Source organism: Dipodomys merriami, unplaced genomic scaffold, assembly GCF_024711535.1.
Source record: "Dipodomys merriami isolate MVZ:Mamm:240054 unplaced genomic scaffold, mDipMer1.0.p SCAF_8, whole genome shotgun sequence".
Taxonomy (NCBI): domain Eukaryota; kingdom Metazoa; phylum Chordata; class Mammalia; order Rodentia; family Heteromyidae; genus Dipodomys; species Dipodomys merriami.
Window position 1 is genome coordinate 49,737,351 of NW_027206401.1, and position 27,859 is coordinate 49,765,209.

At 40.9% G+C, this 27,859-nt stretch overlaps 1 protein-coding gene and 1 non-coding gene across 3 annotated transcripts in view; both read right to left on the bottom strand.

Annotated features, from left to right (window-relative positions):
- Positions 1-27,859, bottom strand: part of Cfap206 (cilia and flagella associated protein 206) — a 48,010-nt gene that overhangs the window by 16,937 nt on the left and 3,214 nt on the right. For both annotated transcript variants that reach the window (XM_070010925.1, XM_070010924.1), the window contains exons 3-10: positions 25,953-26,036; positions 24,507-24,597; positions 21,098-21,286; positions 18,623-18,781; positions 17,395-17,603; positions 10,383-10,502; positions 7,549-7,747; positions 1,722-1,862 (exon numbers count right to left, since the gene is read on the bottom strand). In XM_070010925.1, coding sequence (XP_069867026.1) covers positions 1,722-1,862; positions 7,549-7,747; positions 10,383-10,502; positions 17,395-17,603; positions 18,623-18,781; positions 21,098-21,286; positions 24,507-24,597; positions 25,953-26,036 — 1,192 coding nt within the window. The remainder of the gene's footprint in view (positions 1-1,721; positions 1,863-7,548; positions 7,748-10,382; positions 10,503-17,394; positions 17,604-18,622; positions 18,782-21,097; positions 21,287-24,506; positions 24,598-25,952; positions 26,037-27,859) is intronic.
- On the bottom strand, positions 17,178-17,258 carry Trnaa-ugc (transfer RNA alanine (anticodon UGC)). Its single transcript has one exon. It is a non-coding gene; the product is annotated as a tRNA-Ala (tRNA).

Here is a 27,859-nt window from a genome sequence, read left to right on the forward strand (position 1 = left end):
AATATTCCCCATTGTAAAAAGATTGAGTACGCTATTAAATGTCCACAGTTTATGCATATTATTTAAGAAACAATACTATTTAATGTATTTATTCTTTCATTATTTAGCAGATAGTTTACTGACCCTGTTCTTGGCACTAACAATACAGAAAAACACAAAGGCTTTGCTGTCACCAAATCACAAATATGTTACAGGCCAAAGATTTATCAGGGCTACAGAGAAAAAGTAAGTATTAAATAAGGCAAACTAAACACATAGCAAAAGGAAGAACGGGAGACTGATGTTTTAAACTGGGTAACTAGGGAAGGTTGGATAAGGTGACAGCACAGAACATGAGCTACTTGGGGGGGGGGGGGGGGAGAGCTTTCCCTCAAGGGAATCGCAGGTGCAGTGGCTCCTGAACAGCAAGGACAATGTGGCTGGAGCAGAGGGAGTCAGGACAAGAGTGGTAGGCAGTGAAGCGACTGAAGTCATCTGAAAAGCACAGTGACTGTGGGCAAGCCACAGTGCCACCTGAGGATGTAAGCTGTGTGGTCTGCCTGCTGAGCAGCAGGAGGGAAGTCCTACAAAATCCCCATGGGGTTGTGCAGCTGCTGCCACCCAGAAAGCCATGTAGTAAAAAGGATACAGCAAACAGAAATAAAATAGACAGGATTAGCTTCTTCAGAGGAGAGTCTGAAGCCCTCATGAAGCCTGGCAAGTCTACTTTCTTTTTTTTTTTGGGTCCCGTCATGGGGCTTGAACTCTGGGCCTGGGTGCTGTCCCTCAGCTCTTCAGCTCAAGGCTAGCGCTCTACCACTTGAGCAACAGCGCCACTTCCGGCTTTTTTCTTTTTGCTTATGTGGTGCTGAGGAATCAAACCCAGGGCCTCAAGCATGCAAGGCAAGCGCTCTACCACTGAGCCACCTTCCCAGCCCCGTCTTTCTACTTTCCTCTGTCTTTTCCTCTTAGAAACATGGTGGACAGGGCTGGGCACCAGTGGCTCCCACCTGTAATCCTAGTTACTTAAGAGACTGAGCTCTGAGGATCGCAGTCAAAGCAGCAAAGTTGGTGAGGCTTTTATCTCCATTGTAACCAGTTGAGCATTTTTTTTTTTTCTGGAGATGGAGTGCTTTGAGGACTTTGATGCCAGAACTGGGCAGGCAGCAAAGATTACAGGCATGAGCCACTGGCACATGTTTTATAATAGATCCATGTTTTGTAACACAGGCTGAGCATCCCTACTCTGAATTGTAAGGTAACCCAAATTGGGAATTTTCTGAGTGCCTACATGACGATGTCATAAGTAGAAAAGTCTACACCAGACCTTGTGTGATGGGTCCTGGTCAAAATGCAGTGCATTAAAAATACGGTATGTCTTTGGGCTCTGTGTATCCAATGTACATGAAACATAAATGAATTCTGTTAAGATTAGAGCCCCATCCCCAGCATATGTCTTATGCAAACATTCCAGAACTCAACATACTCTAATATCTGAAACCTATCTTGTCCCAAGCATTACAGATAAGGGACACTGAAGTTGTCCACACATGCTATCACTTATCACTTGAAATCATGTGAAGGTAACCAAGTTGTATTGTGCACACTTCCAACATGGAGATACTACAGCTAGCATCTTTTGCACCTAACTATCCAACCCCAGGAAGCTATAAAGCATCAACCAGTGAGTTACAATAAATGCTTGGCACAGAGGAGGACCAGCATTATTTTCAGTAACATACCTGGAAGCAGAAGACCATCTGTTGTAGCAAATGTATATCCACAAAATCCACGATACTGAATTAACAATTTATCAAAATTTGCTGTGGTTTCTGGAAAAAGCCATTCCAGTTTTCTGATGTCCACTGAAGATACTCTTTCCTCTAAAATGTGAGTAGGAAAACTTGCATTCATTGGAAAGATTAAACTTCCAAAACCAATCACCAGTAGTTTATTACAAACATTAGCTTTCAGCTTTTTATTGTTTTGTATTTTTTGTGTTTGGCAGAACTTTGATACAAAAAACAGACTTTTAGCTAGGCACCAGGCTCCTACCTGTAGTCCTAGTTACTCAGGAGGCTTAGATCAGAGGATTACAGTTTGAAGCTAGTCCAGACAGGAAAGTCCTTGAGACTTATCTCTAATTACACACACACACACACACACACACACACACACACACACACGCACACACATGCACACATGCTTGCACGCACACACACACACGTGCCAGTAGTGGAGCTGTGCCTCAAATGATAAAAGCTTTGAGCAAAAAAGCTCAGGGACAGTGACCACACCGAGTTTAAACCTCAGTACCAGCACAAAAGGAACTATAAAAGGCCATGAATCACAAAAGAAATCCTGGGCAGAAAAAGTAGTGCTAAAAGTATAACACTTTCAGACTTCAAGCTCTTACTACAAATGCTATAGTAATGAAAACAGGTTGGTAATAGTACAAAACAGGCCCCCAAACCAATGGAACAAAAGAGAAGACCCAGAAACAAATCCATAGACCTATACCCAGCTAATATTTGAGAGGACATATAGCCATCTACTATTTGATAAACCAAAAACATAGGATGGAAAAAAGCCTCTATAACATTATGCCATGTGTGGAAAAATGAACCAGATCCCTATTTGTCACCTTGAATATCAATTCAAAAGGGATCAAAGACTTGGGTGTAAGACCAGTACAACTTCTCAAGCACAGGCAAGAACTTTCTGAGTAAAGCTCCAGGGGCTCAGCAAATCAAAGAACTCATAAATGGGACTGCATCAAACTCAGAAGTTTCTGCATAGCAAAAGACAAGCTATTAAAAAGCTAAATAGATAGCATGTAGAATGTGAGAAGATCTTTACCAACCATACGCCAGACAGTAACCTAGTATTTAGAATATACAAAAAGCTTAAGAAACGAAACCCTCAAACAATCAACAACCTGATTAATAAATGAGTAAATGAGCTAAATAGGGCCTTTTCAGAAGAAGAAGTACAAAGGCTAATACATACAAGAAGAAATCCTCAACAACTTTGTCCATAAAGGAAATGTAAATCAAAACAATATTGAGAGTCCATCTCACCTCAGCTGGAACATCCATCATCAAGAACACAAACAAAAACAGATGCTTGAGCCGGCTGCCTGTGGCTCATGCCTGTAATCCTAGCTATTCAGGAGCCTTAGATCTGATGATGATGGTTGGAAACCAGCCTGTGAAGGAAAGTCCAGGAGACTCTAATCTCCAATTAACCACAGAAAAAGCTGGAGTGGTGTTGTGGCCTTGAACAAAAGGAGCTTGGGGATAGTGGCCAGGCCAAGTTCAAGGTCTAGGACCGAAAAAAAAATAAAGATTAAAAAAAATAACAGATGCTGGCATAGATGTAGGAGGAAAAGTATTCTAATACATTGTTGGTGGGAAGCAGTACAGGGATTCTTAAAAACAACAACAGAACTAACTACCCTATGCTCTAGCAATAAACACTCTTAGGTGTTTATCCAGAATCAGGATACAGTAAAGCCCAGCACAACCATGTTCACTATGGCACTATTCACCATAGCCAAGGCATGAAATCAGCCCAGGTGCCCCTCAATGGGTGAATGGATCAAGAAAATATAGTCTATATACACAACAGAATTTTACTCATCTATTAAAAGAATGATACTGCATCGTTTGTAAAGAAATGAATGGACTTAGAAAACAAATCATGTTAAGTGAAGTCAGGCCCAAAGAGACAAAGGACAAATGTCTTCTCTCATATGTGAAAGCTAGCACTAATTTGTAAGTGTACCAGTAAATACTTCAGGACTCCATGCCAGTGTGCATAGACGCATTAACTGAAACACGGTTATTTTCAAGCAAGAATTCAAATAGTATAATGCCTTAGGAAGGGTAGGGTTAGGAAGGATGGGAAAGAAGGATGAAAGGGGTGATGACCAAGATGTAAGATAACACGTCATTGGGTAACTATTTAAAGTTAATAATAACTTTAACTACGTGCAGATATAAATAACATAATTACTTAAAGGTAGTAATCATTTAAAAAACATATTTCTGGTGAGACTGTTAATACAAAGAAATACAAATGAGGGCCAGGCATGTTGATTCATGTCTGTAATCCCAGATACTTGGGAGGCAGAGATCAGGAAGATAAAGGTTCAAGACCAGCTTGGGCAAAAAATTAGTAAGACCCCAGTGACTTTCCAAGGTCAATATAACTTGCTGGGGAAAAAAAACAACAACAAGGAAGTAGGGGCTGGGAATGTGGCTTAGTGGTAGAGTACTTGCCTAGCATGTATGAAGCCCTGGGTTCAATTCCTCAGTACCACATAAACAGAAAAAGCTGAAAGTGGTGCTGTGGCTCAAGTGGTAGAATGCTAACCTTGCCCCCCAATAAAGCTCAAGGACAGTGCTCAGTCCCTGAGTTCAGGCCCCAGGACTGGCAAAAAAGAAAAAAGAAAAAAAAATAGAAAAAAAAAACCCCTGGGAAGTAGAACTTTGCTTCAGAATGGACACAAAGGAGAGGAACAATGAGAAAAGCAATGACAGGGCTGACCAACACACATGTGTCAGGGCATGTAGTTTTCCTGCTGGCCCAGACCTTCCTTCGGAGGAACTCCTTCAAGTTTGTAGAGTTCTTAACAAAATAGTAGATGACAAAATGCTTATACGTTAGGACACTGAATCTCAAAAACAGTAGAGAATGTCCTAAACAGGAGTCAAAGAAATATCTTACTAACTTGACTTTTATTCAGGTAGCATATTATTTTGCTCATTATATTTTAAAACTCTTTCTCATACCTATTAGTTTACTTATTTGATATGAAATTGACCATGTTTTATATAAACAATATATTAAGAAAACATTATTCCCCCAAGAGTCTTCATTTTTACACTTCCACTTACATTTCTGTGCCTGATTCTAAATACAAATAATAGACCTACGAATAACTTTATGGCTACAACTAGAAATTAATATATAACCTGGAAAAATACATCTAAGTTTTCCTGGATATGATCAAGGCCTCTAGCAAGAATAAGTTACACAGGTGTGAATTAAATTATCTCAAAAGAACACTGAAGTTGTGCAGCAGTGGCTTATGCCTATAATCCTAGCTACTTAGTAGGCTGAGACCTAGAGATCATGGTTCCAGGTAAGCCTAGGGTAGAGATAGGACTCAAGTGATAGAGTACCAGCCAAGCAAGTAAGATGAGAAAGAGCACAGGCCCTGAGTTCAAACCCTGGTACTGACATGTGTGTGCATGTGGGTGTGGGTGTGCATACACACACACACAACTGGCTCTCTTAAAATTCACTAGAAAATAACCTGAGTGTTCTAATAAATACAAAGCTCTGATGACGGTGGGATAGGCCATTTAGATAACACATCTAAATCTCAGAAGTTGTGAGTGAATGACCCTGGTAATTAGGAGCAGGGTTGAGCTCAGTGCCCATGATTGTGTGGTTTCATTTCACATTTGGTTGGACAAAATGTCCTTTTTTGTTGTTGTTGGGTTGTGGGGCTTGAACTCTAGGCCTGGGCACAGTCCCTGTGCTCTTCAGCACAAGGCAAGTGCTCTACCACTTGAATCACAGCATCACTTCTGGTTTTCTAATGGTTTATTGGAGATAAGAGTCCCACAGACTTTCCTTCCTAGTCTGGCTTTGAACCCTGATCCTCAGATCTCAGCCTCCTGCGTAGCTAGGATTACAGCCATGAGCTACCGGTGCCCAGCCTAAAATGTCCCTTTTAATTTGCTTGTTTTTTGGAAGTACTGGGGACTTGAACTCAGGACCTTACCCTTACTAGACAAACACCATATTACTGAAACTTTTTTGGGGGGGGTCCAGTGGTGTGGCCTGAACTCTGGGCCTGGGTGCTGTCCCTCAGCTCTTCAGCTCAAGGCTAGTGCTCTATCACTTGAGCCACAGCGCCACTTCTGGCTTTTTTCTTTTTGCTTATGTGGTGCCGAGGAATTGAACCCAGGGCCTCATGCATGCAAGGCAAGTGCTCTACCACTGAGCCACCTTCCCAGCCCCCAAACACCATATTATTTGAGCCAGACCCCCAGCCCTTTTTACTTCACATTTTTAGGTAGGCTCTTGTTTTTTGTTTTTTCTACACATGCCATAGTAAGGAAGTAAAATAAGTATTAAAATCCTGAACTGACAAAACTTTTTGTTGTTGTTGGTTTTGGTCATGGGGCTTGAACTCTGGGCCTGGGTACTATCCCTGAGCTCTTTACCTCAAGGAGAGCACTCTACCACTTGAACCACAGTGCCACTTCTGGTTTTCTGGTGGTTTATTGGTGATAAAAGTCTCACGGACTTTCCTGCCTGGGTTGGCTTTGAACCACGATCCTCAGATCTCAGCCTCCTGAGTAGCTAGGATTACAGGCACCCAGCCAGTAGCACCCAACACAAGATACTTTTGAGTGTTCAATTTATATACACTTCAATATATAAGAAAGGGAATTATTGCCACATTTTTCTATTTTTACCCAAATAGGATTTGAAAAGGAAATTGATACATTATCTAATTTCATATTCTGGCAAAACTTTAATTTTAGGTAATAACTCAAGGCCCAGACTCTACACTGGCATTTCTCATAAATTTTGAACTGTCTTTAAGATAGAAAAGACTGGGGCTGGGAAGGTAGCTCAGCGGTAGAGTGCATGCCTTGCAAGCATGAGGCCCTGGGTTCGATTCCTCAGCACCACATAAACAGAAAAAGGCGGAAGTGGCGCTGTGGCTCCAGTGGTAGAGCACTAGCCTTGAGCTGAAGAGCTGGGGGACAGCGACCAGACCCAGAGTTCAGGCCCCATGACCAGCAAAAAAAAAAAAGATAGAAAAGACTGAAAGGATAAAAGTTTGTCAATAAAGGCAGTTTATCTATAAGAATCAGCATATCTCTTGAAGGGCCTAAAATAAGCTTAACTAATTTTACAGGGACAAATGTATTGGTTTATAAATTCTTAACTTGATCTGAGGTAAATACTTAGCAATGGCATTCCAGAAAACTAGGGATTTATTTCTAAGAACTATAGCAAAGATTAATATCTTTTCCTACTATATACACATCAAGAATAAAACTTCTAGGGATTGGGTGTGGTGTCTCATGCCTATTATGCCATCTAGACAGAGACAGAAGGATCTCAATTGGAGGCCCATACTGGAAGTTGTTATACCCTGTTTGAAGCAAAAAAGGCTGGAGGTATAATTTAAGTGGCAGGATAGTTGCTTATCAAGCATAATGCCCTGAGTTCAAATCCCAACACCACCAAAATAATACTAATAATAATAGTAATAAAGCCTCTAATAACTCTACAATATATGCATATAATCATTGTCCAGCAAAATATGAAGAATAACATTCAGAATGGTCATTGCTGTTTAAAATTTACATACTTTGTACTTGCCACAATTTTAAAAAATGAACAGTAGTATTTTACAATCAAGAAAGACACTCGGTGCTTTCTCAGAAACCTGTAATATGAAAATATTAAAGAAAAAGTGAGTTTATCCTAGAGAACTGCTACAGAGGAGGAGTAGTGAAGGGTGGCCTTCATTACCCATGTGTTCTTTGATTCTGTACACATCTGTCTTCACAGTCACATCTTTAAGAAGTTCTTTCATGACTTTGTTAGGAAAAAGCAGTTCATGAGTGCCCAGGAATGGCTCCAGGTGTGTGGTCAGGTTACTGAGGACACTAATCAAAACAGTCTCATCCTGAAAGCTTGTCCAAAGGGTGGCCAGTGCAGTGAAGATGGGCTGAGGGAGAGAAAAATAACCCACAATGTAATGTGTGAAAAGATGGATAAGTCATTGCATTCCTTTTTGTGTGTATGTGCAGGTACTGGGGCTTAGACCAGGGTTTTATGTGCTCAAGGCTGCACTCTACCACTTGAGCCACAGCACCACTTCCAGTTTTCTGGTGGTTAATTGGAAGTAAGAGTATCAAGGACTTTCCTGTCTGGGCTAGCTTTGAACCATGGATCCTCAGATCTCAGCCTCCTGAGTTGCTAGGATTACAGGCATGAACCACCGGCACCCGGCTGATTGGCATTTCTTTTATGGACAGAGATGTTGAACATTTCTTCATGTGTCTATCGTCTATTGTCATTCTTATTTCTTCCTCTGAAAAGTCTCTCTTTAAGTCTTTAGCCTATTTATTAATTAGGTAGTTGATTTTTTGAGGGTTTTTATTTTTATTTTTATTTTTATTTTTGTCGGTCGTGGGGCCTGAACTCTGGGCCTGAGCACTGTCCCTCAGCTCTTCAGCTCAAGGCTAGCAGGCTCTACCACTTGAGCCATAGTGCTACTTCTGGCTTTTTCTGCTTATGTGGTGCTGAGGAATCGAACCCAAGGCCTCATGCATGTGAGGCAAGTGCTCTACCACTGAGCCACCTTTCCAGCACAGGGGTTTAATTTTTTGAGCTCTAAGTATATTTCAGATATGAGGCTCTTGTCTGATGCATAGCTGGTAAAGATCTTCTGCCATTCTGTGGGCTTTCTATTTATCTTGCTAGCTATGTCCTTTGCCGTACAGAAACTCTTCCGTTTGATGAGATCCTTTGTATCCAGTCTTTCTTTGATGTGTTGTGATTCTGGATTTTTACTTAGGAAGTTTTGACCATGCCAAGGAGCCCTAGTGTTTCTTCTATCACTTCTTGTAATAGTTTCATGGTATCTGGTCTTTCATCCATTTAGAATTGATTCTGGTGGAGGGTGTGTTTCAGTGGATGAATGGATTGAGAAAATGTAGTATATATACACAATGGAATTGTACATTTCCACTAGAAAGAATGATATTGTACCATTCATAAGGAAATGGACAGACTTAAAAAATTATATTAAGCAAATTAAGTCACATCCCCAAAACTATAGGTTACATGGTGTCTATCATTTGTGGTAACTAGAATGTGCCTATCAATCTACAAGTAAACACACTGGATGGTTAAAAAAATACACTGGGAAATAATAAATTATACAGGTCTCTAGACATTCACACAGTGAGACCACAGTGAGATATTAATAGCAGTGGATCACAGAGGCTCAATAGCTATTGGCATATGATTATATAAAATAATACTGGAAGTGGCGCTGTAGCTCAAGTGGTAGAGCGCTCGCCTTGAGCTGAAGAGCTGAGGGACAGAGTTCAAGCCCCACGACCGACAAAAAAAAAAAAATAATAATAATACTTTACAAAATGAACTCCAAGAAAAGGAAATGAGATATTTTGTTGTTATTGCTGTTTGTGTCATCTTTCCTTTTGCTTGTTTGTCAGTTTGTCTTTGGAATGGTAAGGGGAGCACAGAAAAGGTGGAAAAAAAGGTGAACAAATGCAACAGTGGTACTCACTAGACACTATGTGGAAAATGAACTATACATCTTGTGGGTAGAAATAGGAGGGGAAAACTGGGAGAAAGTGAAGAAAGGAGTAATATGATTCAAAAAGAAATGTACTCATTACCCGACTTATGTAACAGTAACTCCTCTGTACATCATCTCTACAATAATAAAAATACATTAAAAACTAAGTATAGTTGTCCTTTGTAAAGAAACTCATCCTTTCTTAAGTGAAAGTTTTGGGAAATTGCACAACAGGCTCTAGATAGAAGTTTGATTTATAAGAAAATAAACTTGTATTTTATTTCAAAGAATTTGTTTTGCTTGGTGTTGAGAAAGACAATCCTTATCTGATATCCATAATTCCTTTTTCCTGAGCTCTTTTCCACAGATTACGTTTACCTGAAACATATTGCTTTTTAGTCACGAAAGTACTGTACTTGAAAATCTGCAGTATTTTCAAAAATCACGTATTTCATTTTGTTTTTACCTTCAATACTTGGTGCAGCAAAAGCTGCAAAGATATACCATTTCGTCAGTGAAATGGAATTTTCTATATCAAAATTCTACTTTAATCTATATTGTGTATCTAAATTCTACTTTAAAAGTAAGTTTGCTTTTAAGGAGATCAAAGTTATGCTATGAAAAGTAGTGCTCAAAGGCAGAGCCAGAAGGATCATGAGTTAGAGGTAAGCCTGGGCTATGTAGTGAGTTCTGTCTGGATTCCATATGAACCCTGTTGCAAAAAGAAACCAAAAGCCAGGTGCTGATGGCTTATGTCTGTAATCCTAGCTATTCAGGATCAAGGTTCAAAGTCAGCCCTTGCAGGTAAGTCAGTGAGACACATCTCCAATTAACCACCAAAAAGCTAGAAATGGAACTGTAGCTCAGGTAGTAAAGTGTTAGTTTGAGCAAAATTATCTCAGGGACAGCACCTAGGACATAAGCCATCAGCAGGATTGTATATCAGTGGTAGAGCACTTGCCTAGCATGAGCTTGCCCTGCTTGCTCAGCACCATTAAAAAAAAAAAGGTTAGAGTTGATTACAAATACTTACAAAGACTTGGGAGGTTGGGACAGCTGTCTTTGACTTTACAGTCATTTTTAATTGTTCCATCTGGGCTCCCAACTGCCTTATCATCTTTTCCACTTCTTGAGCACAACCAATTATATCTGACTGTGAAGAATATAGTTGCATTAATGTTTTCATCGTTTCAGTGGAAGAAGTCCATGTGTTTTAAGCCCAACCTGCTCCCCTCCCCCAGCCTGGGTAGCAGTGACACTGTGACTCTGGCCTCAGTGACAGCAGGGGCCACTCTCCATGGCTCCCTCAACACCCACAGCATGAGCAATACTGACGATGCTCCACTACTGTTTGTAGCCTCAAGGAATCCTTTGGAATATAGTGGGTAGAATTTTTCTCAAATGTATATTTGAGATATTAAACCTAGCTATCCTCCTGAGATACAGACTTCTGGGAATCCATTTGGCATAGTTGTGTGGTTAGTATTTTCCCATTTACCTTGATAACTCTCACAAAATGTACCACTGAAAATGGTTTTGATACCAAGATTTAATAAATTATATAGAAACTTTAAAGTCACGGCATCAAAAAACAAAACAAAACCACACACACACAGACACACAGACACACAACACACACAGAGAGAGACACACACAGACACACACACACAGAGACATACAGATAGACACACACACACACACACACACACACACACATACACACACACACACACACACACACACATCTGTAGCCGGGTACTGGTGGCTACACCTGTAAACCTATCTATTCCAGAGGCGGAGATCTGAAGGTTCAAAGCCCACACAGGCAGACAAATCTGAGAGACTCATCTACAATAAACCAGCAAAAAGCCAGACAGGTGTGGCTCATGGGGTAGAAGACTAGCCTTGAACAACATAGATAAGCAAAATCTCTGCATTCAATACCCAGTGCCAATACACACACACACACACACACACACACACACACACACACACACACACACACACACACAGAAACCACAACAATAAATAAAACTCACTGCATTTCTGATAAAACTATGGTTCTGATACAACAATGTGAAAACTAGTTGCCAAATGCTAAAGTTGAAATACTAACAACTATTTGTTTTACCAGGTGCTAAACAACATTTAGTAAGCGCAGTACAGGTGAGAATAAAATGCTGAAGGACAGAAAGGTAAGCTGACTCCAAGCACAGAGCCCAACCCTTACCCATCCTACTGCATGACCTCAGGTAGGGCCAGAAATGTTTGTTAGTACAGTGTAAACTAGTAATATTTTTTTCTTTCTCTTTTTCCCCTTCAGACAGGGTCTTGCTATTTAGGCCAGGCTGCCCTAGACTCATAATTCTTCCGCCTCAGCCTGTGGAGTGCTGGAATTACAGGAGTGTACCTCTATACCCGAAGAGACAAAAATTTCAACATAGAGTTTAATTCTATTCTGTAATCTTTCCTGCACTTGTTTGTTTTTATCAGATCCGGGACCTTACACATAAGTAGGTAAGTGCTCTACCACTGAACTGTATCCCCAGTTTTAAATAATTGTATCCCCAGTTTTAAATAACAAAAATGCATGAATTATGAAGGAATTGTTTCCAAATCATTAATTACTCAAACAGTCATTACTTCATAAGAAACAGCAGTGTTAACATATTTCATCTAAGGAAAGTTTTGCTCATAAATAGAACTCTGCTTTATTTATCCATAATGCTATTTAAATGTTTCCCTTTTCATGTTTAATTGTTGCAAAAAACATTGTCACATCTAACACATCTTCCCACTTGTTTTGTTTTAGCAATCAAATATGACAATGCAGTGACATCTTCAAAGATTTTGGATTGTTCAACAAGAAACACTCAAGTCTGCACTGTGTTCCCAAGGCAAAAGCCGCATTTAACACAGGACACTTACATCATCTACAATGGACGCCAGTCTAGGGCCCCAGCCTCCCCCCCCCCAGCTGGGTTTGCAGGGTCTCATCATGAAGTGGGCAGGTACATGGGACCTCTTGACTTTTCCTAATAATATCTAGAATAGTCACTCTACTTAAATCTTACCAAAGAGAATGTATTCACAAGGGCAGTTCATTGTTGTAATGTCAGTTCTCCATGAATACTGTCACTTAAAAATTTTATCGTAGTCTGGTCAAATGTCTATGGGATATCTATGATACCAGCATATTTTCTTGTCTCTTTTGTTCTGTTTTATAAAAATGTATAAGTTCCTCATACTGTCTTTCATGCATAATTTTCAACAAGTCTGGAAAAATGCATATAGCTAGAGAGGAGAAGAATAGGGAGTTGGGGTTTTGTGAGAGGAATCAGGCTACAGATCTGCTGTCCAGTGTGATACCTAGAGCTAATAATGCCACATTGTCCTCATTAAAAGGAGTTATGAGGATAGAGTTCATGTTAGATGTCCAAGAAAAAGAATATTATTGGCTGGGTGTCAGTGTAATCCCATTGACTCAGGAGGCTGAGATTTGAGGAAAAGCCAGTCCAGGCAGAAAGTTTGTGGAGCTGTGGGTCAACTGGTAGAGCACTAGCCTTGAGTACAAAAGCTTAGTGACAGCACTCAGACCCCGAGTTCAAGCCCCAGGACCAACACACACACACACACACACACACACACACACACACACACACACACACACACACACACACACACACACACACACACACACACACACACACACACACACACACACACACACACACACACACCCCAAACATATTCACCTGGAGTTTTACTTCTCAGGAAAAATCAAAGTGCTTTGTATTGCCTCATCTGTGAATAGACCTTGGAGACACTGGAAAGTGTGGGGTTCTAGAAAAATCTTGATGTATGGTTTTTTAAAATTTAGGGGGTACAACATTGGAGTTTTGAACTGTGGTCTTCATACTTGCTAGCTAGGAGCTTATATCCATCTCTAAGCTACAACTGCAGTACTATTTTCTGCTGGAAGGAATTCTCTTCTCTCAGCAAGACAGAGGACAGAATTGATGTGATCCTTGCTCCATTTTCTTTTTAGGTAAAATCCTGATCTGGACAAAGTAAAACAACTACTTTACCCAAGCTACAATTGGGTTTTTAAATGCTTATATAAACAATTTAACTTTGGCAAGAGATAATCTTTAAAGTCAAACTCGATGCTTCAAATTTTTTTAACCAATATCTCTTCAAATAATTTGACTTAAAAGTATATTCAAAGACTTCAAGATAAGAAGTCTCAAGGGGATGATAGGAGAAAAACAAAGTGGATAGGAGAAAAACATGTTTGACAAGAAATGTTCTCATTATCTTACTCATGTATCTGTAACCCCTCTGTACAGCTTCTTTACAATGAAATACTTTTAAAAAAAAAGATAAGAAGTCTCAGCTAAATATAAATAGGTATTTTATAGCTAAGAGGTAATATTAGTTATACGAATACTCATTCTATAAAGATCAACCGTATCTAGTTATAACAAGTGAAAGGAAGCCTGTAAGCAGCAAAGAGAAAGTGAAGAGATTTCAATCAGATCCTACTACAGTTAGGATAAAATCGCAGGGCAGAACACTAAGACAGATGCCTGCTTAATAATGTGAGCACAGGGGAAATAACATTCCTTCAGCTTGTTCCCTCACAAAATGGAGTAAGAACTGCTCTGCTAAGGCCTCACAATGATGGTGATCATGGTCATAGACGACGACATTGGCATCCACATCATCAATTTACTGGGTTCTGCCTATGTGCCGGACACTGTTCTTCTACCTTATCCACATAGTAGATACCATGTTATGGGCTGAAAATGGTATATGTCCCCAACAGGTTCGTGTTGGGGTCTTGATGCTACTTTCACTTCTGGAAGTGGGCCTTTCTGGAAGAAGTAGGTCATGTCTGTGTCTTGTTATGGCTACTCACTTGCCTGTTCTCTTCCTTTTTTTCTTCCTTCTCCCCTCTCTCCTTCCCTGCTTTCCTTCCTCCCTCCCTCTTCCTTCCCTCTCTTCTTTTTCTCTCTTAATTTCTGCCTCTCTTTTCCTCTGTCTCTGCCTCTCTCCCTATGTCCTGTCCCCCATGAGGTGAAGAACCTTGCCTACTACACACTCCCATTGCCATGATGCTCTGCCCAAGAAAATGGGTCAAGCAACAATGAACCAAGATAAATCCTTCCTCCTTTAAATTGTTTATATGAGGTATTTTGTCATGGCAACACAAATTAATACAGATCATCTTGCATATATGGAAGCCAAGGCACAGGGAAGTTGAGCAACTGCCTTTAGGACAGAGTTAAGTGAAAAATTTAGGACTAGAGTCCCTGCCATCCGCTGACAGCATGGGCTCCCTGTAGTGGTGAGAGGTGGAACTCCAACAAGAATTTAATACTGTCAGCTAACTGAATATGATCCACGACTGGAGGCTAGAGACTCTCTCTCTAATGGATGGAATCCTCTGCTACATCCCTACAGCTTCCCTAGGTCCTTGCTTATAATATGTCCTCCAAATGCAGATAACAAACATGAGTAGGAGTTTCCATGCCTCAAGACAAAATGATTCTAAAATCCTTTTAGTATCTGATGGGTTATGAGGCTAAAGTCAATGTCAAGGGGCCATTTGCCAACAGGATGATCTGATTTGAGTAACTGATTTCCAGTCCTCTCTTCCAAAGGTAATCAGATAGGAGGTCAGTGAACACAACCCATGGTTTGTTGCAATGAAGGCATTGGGATGCTTATCTCTTTATTCTCTACAGCGAGGTAAAGAGAAAAGGCAGATCAAGTACATTGAAAAGTAGTAGTAACTCATTAAGATGTAAGTTAAGCCGGGCACAGTGGCTCATGCTTGTAACCTACCTACTTGATATGATGGCTATCAAGAAAAAAAAAATTTGTGGAGGTGGGAGGGAAGGGATGGTAGGGGAAAAACAAAGGAGGAGGCAACAATGCTCGAAAGAAAATATACTCATTATCTTGCTCATGTAACTGTAACCCCTCTGTACAGTATTTTTACAATAAAAAATGTACAAAAAAATCTGAAAAAGCTGGGTGTGGCATCACAAACATATTATTCCAGCTACAGAAGGAAGTCTGAATAGGAAAATTGCACCAGGGCAAAAGATAAGACTCTAGGGTCTGGGAAGGTGGCTTAGAGTGCTTGCCCTATATGCATGAGGCCCTGGGTTTGATTCCTCAGCACAACATAAGCAGAAAAAACTGGAAGTGACACTGTGGCTCAAGAGGTAGAGCACTAGTCTTGGGCTGAAGTTCTGAAGGATAGTGCCCAGGCCCAGAGTTCAGACCCCATGACCAACAATAATAATAATAATTAAAAAAACACCTCTATCTCAGAAATAACCAGAGGAAAAAAAGGCTAACTGGGAGAGAGCAAGGGAAGGGGTGACATTGTCCAAAAAGTACCCATTATCTGACATATAACTGTAACACCTCTGAATATCACCTCTATAATAACAAGAAAACATAAAATTAATTAAAGCCAGAGGTATGGGTCATGGGGAAAACCTGCCTAGCAAGTGGGAGGCCCCCAGTTCAAACTCAAGTCCACCAAAAACAAAGAAAAGCAAGTTAAGTAAAAGAGGCCAGAAGACATCTCTGAAGAAATCAGTATTCGCTTGTACAAAGGACAGTTCTGGTGACCGAGTCTCACCATTATTGGAGAGCTGAGGCAATGTAAGGGTAAATGATGACAGCATATAGAGGTTTTGTCCATATGATTCCTAGCTCATAATTCCCTCAGGCAGACCATAGACATGAGAATTTCTCTTCCCATGATGAAGTTATGGAAACTACTCTCTCTGCCTTTCCATCTTAGAGTTGGCCATGAAGAATTCTCTGACCTGAAGTTGTCCAACATGGTCATAAGACCGTCTTCATTCTGACGTAACATGTTCCACTGCTCCTAGTTAGTTTTAGAATTCTGTGTAGCTCTTCATCTCAAAGAAAGGGCACTGCTGCTTTTTAAAAGTTTTAATGTAGTTTGACTTGTTAATTATAAAAACATCAGCTATAACAATCAGATGCATGCACAGGTATCAAGATTTGAACTCAGAGTCTTGAACACTTGTTGGCTTCTTTCCTCAAGGCTGGTGCTCTACTACCTGAGCCATACCTCCTTTTCCATCCTTTTTCTGGTTAGTTGGAGATAAGAGTTTCTCAGATTTGTCTACCTGGGCTGGCTTCAAACCTTGATTCTCAGATCTTAGCCTCTGCTAGGATTACAGGTATTTGAGCCACTGAGGCATGGCTGTAACAATCTTTTCTATCAAGTTTTTACAATAAGGGCAAATAATTATACAAAAGTCATCTGAGTGCCAACATTCTATAAAATAAAATTAGCGGGCTGGGAAGGTGGCTCAGTGGTAAAGCGCTTGCTTTGCATGCGTGAGGCCCTGGGTTTGATTCCTCAGCACCACATAAGCAAAAAGAAAAAAGCCAGAAGTGGCGCTGTGGCTCAAGTGGTAGAGCGCTAGCCTTGAGCTGAAGAGCTGAGGGACAGTGCTCAGGCCCAGAAAAAAAAATAATATTAGCTGCTTCAAATGAAAACAAACACCACAATTATTCTCATATATATACTCATACCATCAGTTAATGACAGCTTGTTCCAAAGAATATCAACTATAAAACCAACTTCTACCCTCAAAATCAAAATCCAACTTCTCCATTCCTATTTTAGTTCTTTTTCTTTTTGGGGGGGGGGGAGGTCCAGTCGTGGGGCCTGAACTCTGGGCCTAGGTGCTGTCTCTCAGCTCTTCAGCTCAAGGCTAGCGCTCTACCACTTGAGCCACAGCACCACTTCCAGCATTTTTTTTCTTTTTGCTTATGTGGGGCTGGGGAATCGAACCCAGGGCCTCATGCATGCAAGGCAAGCGCTCTACCACTGAGCCACCTTCCCAGCCCCTTCCTATTTTAGTTCTTAGTTCTATCAATACAACATAAACTAAGCAGCTTCTATCATTGTCTTCTGAATTAGTTTTCTGCTTCAAAGACATTAGGTTATATAGAAAAGACCAGATCGTATGAAATTAACTCACCAAAATAATCTGAAGGAAAATCTCATATTGTCGAACATTGTATAGTGCTTCCTTTAACAGAAGTGGCTGAAACTCTTTAATTAAGAGTGGGTTCTTTGTGATTTTCTCCAGGATAGCTGTGTATCTATATGCAAGGTCTTGGGCAATCTGAAGCTGGCAGTCAATGTGGTGAGTGGTGGCAGGGATTGCTTCACGGAGAATCTCTGGCACTGTTTATAAAGGATATAAGAAGACAGAAGTGATGAAATCAAGAAAGAATTAAGGAGAAAAGCCCAGAAAGGGCTGCAGATGCAGCTAAGAGTGCTTGTCTAACATGTACAAAGCTCTGGTTTAATCCCAACCCACAAAAACAAAACAGGTCCAGGGGTGTGGTTCACTGACAATGTACCTGCCTAGCAAGCACTGGCCCTGAGTTCAAACCCTAGTATTGAAGACAAAGGAAAGAAAAAAGCAGGGTTTCTGGGGGAGGGGAGAGTTGAGGTGGTAGAGTGCCAGCCTTGAGGGAAAAAGTCAAGAGCACAGGGCCCTGAGTTCAAACTCCAGTACAAGCAAAAACGTACATGCACATGCATATGTGCATGCGCACACACGCATACACATATACACACAAAGAGAATGTAATATGCATAAAACCTATTACACGTTACTAAATGTATAGGTTTGCAAATATCTGCTTTCGTACCATTTTCTTTCTAGGGTCACCTTTATTCCAGTTGCTGACTTTTCTTCTTTTGGTTGACTTGCAGTAAATGTCAATCTCTGGGCTGGGGAGAGCAGGCCCTGTGGTACCTTTCCCACTCTAGCTTCATGGTCTTGATAATTTCAAGTCTTTCCTCAGCAAAATAAAAATGATGATGGTTCCTAAGGAATCATCAAAACTACAAACCTTGCTAGGCACCAGAGGCTAAGCCTGTTACCCTAGCTACTCAGGGGAATGAGATCTGAGGATGGAGTTTCCTGCCTGGGCAGGAAAGCCTGTGAGACGCATCACCAAATAATCAACCCAACTCCCTCCCCCACCCAAAAAAACCTGGACATGGAGCTGTGGCTCAAGTGGTAGAGCACTAGCCTTAAGCAAAAAAAAAAAAAAAAAAAAAAAAGCTCGGGACAGGACCCAGGTGCCCCCCCCCACACACAGACAAACTACAAACGTCCCCACTGGGAACACTAGGGTGTGTTGTGTGTTTTCTTCATGAAATGGGGAGTGTCCATCCAATGATACACTTACAGTTGTCAATGCCTTCTCCTCCTTTCCCACAGTCCCGGTTAAATAAGCGGATTCCAGTCACAATCAAGGTGAGTTCCACCAGTTGGCGTTCCTTGTCCTTCCGATTAAGAGTTAGAAATGTTCCTAGCTCAGCCTGAGGAAAAACGCTCTGGAGGGCAGCTGGAACAGACCATGACACAGGAAAAACAAATAATGACCTAGATCTATCACCACTTACAAGGTTCTTTCCTTTAGTGAAAGACTTTTCTCTCTTATGTAATCTAAGCAATCCTTTACATTGATGATACCTGATTACAGAATACATAGCAAAATTTATCCTATTTCATACAGGGGAATATTAAAAGTGCCATTGTCTCATGGTGATGTTTTTATAATTATTAAGTGATTGTACAAAGAGTCCACAATTCTATATGTTAGGTTATGTGATTTTTTTGGGGGGTCCGGTCGTGGGGCCTCAACTTTGGGCCTGGGTGCTGTCCCTCAGCTCAAGTTGAGCGCTCTACCACTTGAGCCACAGCATCACTTCTGGCTTTTTTCTTTTTGCTTATGTGGTGCTGAGGAATGGAACCCAGGGCCTCAGGCATGCAAGGCAAGCACTCTACCACTGAGCCACCTTCCCAGCCCCTATATGTTAGGTTATAAGTGCAATGCATCTTGATCAATGTCACCCCTTCCATCCTTCTCCCCTATTCTCCCCCTCCCATCCTTACCCTCAAGTTATGCAGTTCAATTTTTACATAATGTATAATGAATATAATGACTGCATCTGCTCACCCTTTCTTTCCCTCATGTCCTTTTTTTGTTGTTAGTGGTGGTGGGACTTGAACCCTGGGGCTGGGCACTGTCCCTGGGCTCTTCAACTCAAGGCTAGCACTCTTATCACTTGAGCCACAGCATCACTTCCGGCTTTTTCTGCTTATGTGGTACTGAGGAAATGAACCCAGGGCCTCATGCATGCAAGGCAAGCACTCTACCACTGAGCCACCTTCCTTTTTATGTGTGCCAGTACTGGGGCTTGAACTCAGGTCCTGGGCACTGTTCTGTGGTTTCTTCCTCAAGGCTAGCATTCTACTGCGCAACGGCGCAATCTCACAAACATTTCCAATAATGACCCATCAGCAGTCTTGTGGCAATAAGTATTAAAACAAACTTTCTAGGTAGGCTCTCTACCACTGGAAACTGTCTCCAGAACTAAAATAAACTTTCTAATTAAGGGTTTGAGTAGATAAATTAATGCTTTTAAAACAAAAAAAGATAAAACATCATGAGCCAGGCACCTGTGGCTCACACCTATAATCTTAACTACTTAGGAGGCTGAGATCCAAAGATTATGATTTAAAGCCAGTCTGTGAGACTCTGATCTCCAATTAATTGTCATAAAGCTAGAAACAAGCCAGGTGCTGGTGGCTCATGCCTGTAATCCTAGCTCCTCAGGAGGCTGAGATCTGAGGATGATGGTTCAAAGCCAGCCTGAGCAGGAAAAGTCTGTGAGACTCTGATCTCTAATAAACCACAGAAAACCAGAAGTGGCGCTGTGGCTCAAATGGTAGAATGCTAGCCTTGAGCTGAAGAGCTCAAGGACAGCACCCAGGCCCAGAGTTCAAACCTCACAACCAACAACAAAATAAATAAATAAATAAATAAAAATTTTAAAAGCTAGAAGCAGAGGTATGGCTCAAGTAGTAGAGAGCTAGCTTTCAGTGGAGAAAGCCAAGCAGGAGTGTAAGTCCCTGAGTTCAATACCCAGTACCAGCGTGCACACACACACATACAAAATCCATTACCATCTATTCTTCATTTGAAAGGAGGAATGTGGGTGTTTTCTGCAGATTAGTCAATGCCATGTGCAGATGACAGACTCCACTCCTTTCACCTGTCCCATAAAGCCTGTAGCCTTGTATCCACCATTTATTTACCTCTCATACCTACAACTCTGAGGAAATGAACAGTGTCTCACCTTTGGGATGTGTGGGCTCGAACAATGCAAATGAATCTGTAGGGTTTGTTTTTGTTTTTTGGTGTGTGTGTGTGTGTGTGTGTGTGTGTGTGTGTGTGTGTGTGTGTGTGTGTGTGTGTGTGTGTGTGTGTGTGTGTGTGTGTGTGTGTGTGTGTGTGTGTGTGTGTGCGCGCGCGTGCGCGTGCACGTGCTGGTCCTGGGGTTTGAAATGAGGGCCTGGGCACTATCCCTAAGCTTTTCTGCTCAAGGCTACTATTTATTCTACCACTTGAGCCACAGCTCTGCTTCCTGCTTTTTGATGGTTAATTGGAGATAAGAGTCTTACCAACTTTCCTGCTTGAGCTGGCTTCAAACTCCAGTCCTTAGGTCTCAGCCTCCTGAGTAGCTAGGATTACAGGCATAAGCCACCACTGTCCGATTCTTTTTCAATCTTTCACACTCTTACATGTTTTATAAAATGCAATCATCCTATTATATTTGCTTTTGGGAAAGAATTGTTATTTTGGTTTTTTTTTTACCTGTTGTCTCTCTGACAATCTTGATGTCTGTAGGAGACCCAAGCCCAGAGCGAAGTAACACATAACTGACAATCTTTCGGTAGAGATTTTCCAGTTCCTCTCTGGCATATGCTCTGTTATCTGTAATTTCTCTGCTAACTGAGCTCAATCGAGACTCTAGGACCCGATGATGTTCTTCAAGAAATTCTCCTAAAATTGACAGATAACAATGTTTCATACATTTATATTTAGAGTTTTAAAGTAGTTTGACTTGTTAATAAGACCTGAACACATCAGCTCTAACAATTGTGGTGCACATTATAAACACGTGCTATCTATCTGCACCTAAAAGCACCTGTGGTATAAATTATGTTCATTTTTCTAGTCAGGTCCTAGATAAATTTCCTGTGAGTAATTTCATTGATGACATAGGACTACACTGACAACTGCCTCCCTCTTCTCTCCCGTTCCCTGTGGAGTTAGGCAGACCTGTGGCAGGAAGCCATCTTGAACAACAGGAGGTGACACCCACACTACAGGGCCAAAGCCGACTTTTCACCATTCAGACCTGCAATCCTACCACCAAAGCAAAGGGGAACTCTCACATGTCTAAAGCTAGATGAATCTTCTCCAGGCCTTTGACTATTTTATCACTTTCTAATCTTGCTATTAGAAAGTAGGAAAAGCAAAAGAATTATTTTACACAGAATAATAAATTATTTACAGAAATCAAACTACTAATGGCTCTATTACAGCAGAGAAGGCAGAGGCGATCTACACAGGATTTTTTTTCATCATAAATACCTGCATTACATTATATATTCATATGGCATATATGATACATACATTACATGTATGGTATATACCGTGTGTGTGTGTGTGTGTGTGTGTGTGTGTGTGTGTGTGTGTGTGTTGTTAGCATTATGCCCACTTTTGGGCATAACCAGACCTGAGCTCCTCCCTGCTATGGAGTTCCTGACATACAGCTGGCTACTCCCTCTCTCTGCCCAGACCCATCTACCTCACTTCCTACCCAAAGACCCTCCTGCTACCTGAATAGGGACAGGTGCCATGTTCCCTTTTGGGGGAAATGTCTCCTCTAATAAACCTTGTAATAATCTTTCTCCTGTGCCTGCTTGCCTCCAGGTTGTCCACTGGGATGGACTTAAATTTTCAATAATCAATTCCATTTTGAGGCAGATATATGTTATGTAAGAACTATAAAGAAAATAAACCAGGTTGGGCGCTGGTGGCTCATGCCTGTCATTCTAGCTACTTAGGAGGCTGAGATCTGAGGACCACGGTTCAAAGCCAGCCCAGGCAGGGAAAGTCCATGAGACTCTTATCTCCAATAAACCACCAGAAAACCAGAAGTGGTGCTGTGGCTCAAGTGGTAGAGTACTCGCCTCGAGCTGAAGAGCTGAGGGACAGTGCCTGGGCCCAGAGCTCAAGCCCCATGACCAACAACAAAAAAAAAAAGAAAGCAAAGAAGAAAGAAAGAAAGGAAGAAAGAAAGAAAGAAAGAAAGAAAGAAAGAAAGAAAGAAAGAAAGAAAGAAAGAAAGAAAGAAAGAAAGAAAGGAAGGAAGGAAGGAAGGAAGGAAGGAAGGAAGGAAGGAAGAGAGAGAGAGAAAGAATGAAAGAAAGAAAGAAAAAGGAAAGAAGAGAGAAAGAGACAAAGAAAGAGAGAAAGAGACAAAGAAAGAGAGAAATAGAGAGAAAGAAAGAAAATAAACCAGTTAGATTTGCACATAAAAACTTGAACTTCAATGGGCTGGTCTAATTTCTAACTATTACACACTAGTGCCATAAAGGTTTAAAAGCAGGCCACTGGGACTGCTCTTTGGGGTCCCTTGCCAAGCAGCAAGTGTTGTTACTTTCCTCTCAGTTTCAATAAACTTATTCTGTCTGCTTTAAACAAGGCAGGAAGGAAGGGAGGGAGGACGGGAGGAAAAAAAGGGAGGAAAGGAAGGAAGAAAGGAAGGGAATAAAGGAAGGGAAGAAAGGAAGGGAAAAATGAAGGAAGCAAGAAAAGGAGGGAGGGAGGGAAGGAAGCAAGCAAGAAGTTTATATGATTGGAACCATAATTTGTATGAGCATAAAAACTTAAGTTGACTTTTAACTTTCACAAAGGTCATTGATCTTTTTCTCATTTCAAATTCCTAACAATATTGTATTCTTCCAATACCATGGTTCAGGGAGGTGTCTGTCAAAGGCCTGCCTATGTGTTAAAAGCCAGGTCGCTGGCTCCTGGTGTGACTGGGAGATGGGAAAACATAAGGAAGAGGTGTCTGGGTCAGGAGGGATTGTGGGGACCCCAGCTTCTTCTGCTCTTTTGTTTCCCAGCCATGAGGTGAGTGGTTTTGCTCTGCCACCACCTGTTCCTGCCATGACCACAGGCCAAGGCAGTAGAGCCAGCTGATTATGGTCTGAAACCTCTAATATTGTGACTCCAAATGAACTTTTTCATTGTATAACTTGATGATCTCAAGTATTTACAATAATGGGAAGTTATAATAACAGAAAATCAAGTAACACATCAAATTTGGAAAACATTTCAAAGGACTGAAAGAAAAAGCCAGGTGCCAGTGGCTCACACCTGTAATCCAAGCTATTCAGGAGGCTGAGATCTGAGGATCACAGTTCAAAGCCAGCCTGGGGAAGAAAGTCTGTGAGATTCTTTTTTTTTTTTTTGGTCCAGTTGTGGGGCCTGAACTCTGGGCCTGCAAGGCAAGCGCTCTACCACTGAGCCAACTTCCCAGCCCCTCTGTGAGATTCTTATATGCAATAAACCACCAGAAAACTGGAGTTGCACTGTGACTGAAGAGGTAGAGCACTCATCTTGAGTTGAGGGACAGCACCCAGACCCAGAGCTCAAGCCCCAGGACCATAAACAAACAAACAAACAAACAAACTAGAGGATTAGAGGTATGACTCAAGTCATACCTAGCAAGCACAAAGTCCTGTACTGCCTCCCAAAATTAGGGTAGACATAGGCGCACACATAAGCCACTTGGAAGACAGAGATAGGAGGATGGTTCCAGCCTAGCCTAGGAGAGGGAAGGACTCTAACAAAACAAGCCAAGCATGGCAGCTCACAACCATAATTCCAGCTATACAACAGGCAGAGGCAGGGGGCTTGCAGTCCAAGGTCTGCCTCATCAAATGTACAAGAACCTGCATGGAACTCAGTCAAAAAAGTCTGGAGTATGTGCTTCAAGCAGTGGAGTACTTGCTTGGCAAATTCAAATTGAATATTGTGTTTCTTTTTTTCTAGTTATTTTATTAAACAGTTAAAACTCATTATCAACCAAACGAAATCTTTCTTATCTGAAATACAATATAACCAATATATTGATTGATATACAATATGATCAGTATACTGATACTTTTTGAACATACTTTTCTCTGAGCATATTTAAATGCATTACCTCGACTTGTGTAATTCATATCGAAGTAGACTTGCATCTTAATTGTATCCAGGGATGGATTCTTACTATCCAATAGCCGAGTCACACAGAGCTACAAGAGAACAGCCCATAAAGAGTTCTGTTACACTAAAGTACTTATTTTCAGAAACACAGGGCTACATAAAAGCTTATTCACCAACTACCCCTTTCATTGTTCTTAATCTCCTTGACAAGTTCAGGTTTTATAAATTACTCCAACTCCAACAACAACACATATTGAGTAGTAAGTACTCTCCTTTGATTTCACTTCTATCATCACACCCTGGTGGTTAATATCTAGCTGAAGAAGCCCGATCTACTTGTTAAGTCTGAGTAGTGTTTATATGGAAAAATGCTCCAGAAAACTCTAGTCTAGGGTTTGAACTCTGGCTTGTTGGTTGGTTGGTTGTTGGTAGTCTCCAATTTAGCCAGGCCTCCAACCCTGCTTTTTCCTGGCTATTTTTGCTGACTAGTTTCATGGACTTTTCTATGGAGGCTGGCTGCAAACCACGATCCTCAGGCTTCCAAGTAACTAGGATTAGTTACTGGTGCTTCACTACCTTATTTCTTAAAATTTGTTTTCAGAAACATATACTTGCTTTATAAGATTATTTTGCTTTTATTTTAATTTTTCTTTAGCAATGAAAAGCATAAACTGTATTGAATTATTTAAATTTTAAAGTAGAACTATTTAACTTTATAGTACAAGTATCTGCCAGAAATTTATAATTTTCTCAATGTAAAAGAATAATAACAAGATTATTCCTAAAATACTGTGGGAACATACAAGCTCCTCCTTACTAACACAGAGCCCCAGTTTGGAGGAGGGCAAAGATTTACTGGAGAGGGGAAAACAATGTCCCAAGGTCACCTACAATATTATGGTCAATAAATACAAGCAGATAGAGGGATTTTGAGAAAACAATTATTTTTCTGGATAGAAAGTGATGAGACGTTTATCTCCAAATAATCAGGAAAAAGCCAAAAGTGGAGATGTGGCTCAACTAGTAGACTGCCAGCGAGTGAAAAACCTAAGAAGACAATACCTAGGCCCTTAGTTCAAGCCCTACTGCACACACGCACACACACACACACACACACACACACACAGAGAGAGAGAGAGAGAGAGAGAGAGAGAGAGAGAGAGAGAGAGAGAGAGAGATGACCCATTGGTGCACACATTCTGCTCTCTGCCTTCCGCATCTTTCCACCTCTAGGTTGAACTACTTTGTGATCATGGATGAAAATCACATGGCAGCCCAGGAAAGCCAGAACATTAGGTTCTACATTTCTAGATTTTGTTTTAGTGGACAAATCCCTCATTTACTTGTACCATAGTCAGGGCCTTTCTTATGCACCTACCACAAATACTGTGTTCAAAAGTGGGAAAAAAAAAGTAATTTCAAATGAGCATTATTGGATACTGACCTTCACAAGTTTCTGCACGTCACTTTTTATGAGGGTTCTATCCGTGTTAAAGTCATTGCTGGGGTCCAGGACAACGGCTTTCACCTGATAGGAAGAAGGGAGTCCACATTACTGATTCACTCAGTACATTAACATATTCTTTTACATTTCTACTTTTTACAACAATTAACTTATGATTACCTCAGGCTTCATCTTTTTAACCATCTTATGACTCAACTCTTCAAATCTTTCATTTGTAGTTGAAGAAAAGAAGCAATAAACATCAAAACTTGAATATGAGATAAAAAAGTTAGATGGGAAAACAGATTGAAAGTAATGATTTGATTTTAAATTGAGGAAACTATGGCATATTTTATACTGCCATTGTCTGTTGTTAAGAACAAAGAACTTACATGTTTTAACAACGAACATACATGTGACACAATTTTTTCACAGAAGAACTTGTTATTCTTAAAACCTACCAAGATCTTCTAAATCAGATGGGAGGGAAAAATAGGAAAGTGTGAGGGAAAGGGTGATATTGTCCAAAAAGAAATGTACTCTTTACCTAACTTATGTAACTGTAACCCCTCTGTAAGTCACCTTTATAAGAAAAAAAAGTTTTTTAAAGATCTTCTATATCATTTATTATAAACTTAGAACTGACAGGCTTTGTAGACATGGTGGAGAGCAAAGAGGGGTGTGGTCTGACACCAAGGCTTAACTACAGGCCTTCCAGCTCTCAACTGGCTTTTTCACTAATGGGTAAGTACTCTATCACCTGAGTCATGCCTCCAGTCCAGCATTTTTGTAGATAAGAATCTGGAGACTTTTCTGTCCTGGCTGGCTTCAAACCTTGATTCTCCAGTTGCTACTTCCTGAGTTATTAGAATTATAAGCGTGATCCCCAACGCCCAGTATTAGGCTTTAAAAAAATATTCTCTGGGAAGTTAAGATTTGACAATGATAAAATGTCACGAGAAATAGAAATATAAGCATTAATGTCTTCAATTTAAAAAAAGCAACAAGAAGTGGTGCTGTGGGGCTGGGAAGATGGCTCAGTGGTAGAGCGCTTGCCTTGCATGCCTGAGGCCCTGGGTTTGATTCCTCAGCACCACATAAGCAAAAAGAAAAAAGCCGGAAGTGGCGCTGTGGCTCAAGTGGTAGAGCGCTAGCCTTGAGCTGAAGAGCTGAGGGACAGCACCCAGGCCCAGAGTTCAGGCCCCACGACCGGACCCAAAAAAAAATAAAAAAAAAACAAAAAACAAAAAACAAAAAGAAGTGGTGCTGTGGCTCAACAGGTAGAGCACTGGCCTTGAGCTGAAGAGCTGAGGGACAGTGCCCAAGCCCAGAGTTCAAGCCCCAAGGCCAACAACAACAAAAAAGAGTTTCTTTTAAAAAGCAACAATTAGGGTTTGGGGCTAGGAATGTGGCTTAGTGGTAGAGTGCTTGCCTAGCATGAAAAGCCCTGCGTTTGATTCTTCAGTACTACAAAAACAGAAAAGGCCAGAAATGGCTCTGTGGCTCAAGTGGTAGAATGCTAGCCTTGAGCAAAATCAACTCAGGGACAATGCCCATACCTAAGTTCAAGCCTCAGGACTGGCAAAAACAAAAAAAAAAAACAAAAAACCTAGGGATTTTTCCAGGGCTTAGATTTAAGTATGCATTTTGCCAAGTGTAAAACAATGAGTAAGAAATTCACCTGCATGGCAATAACTTGGAAGTGTGAGAAATGTGAAGTTCAAAGTCTATCGAATTCCTATGGAATGTCCTAATGACCTAATGACAAACACAAGTCTGAAGAGAAGAATCCACACACATTGCAAGAACAGTTTAATAGTTTTTTAAAGACTTTCCCCCCCCCCCTGTAAAATGGCTTGTATTTCTACAGGGAAAATAGTGAAGAAATAAACTTTTCAGTTTGACAT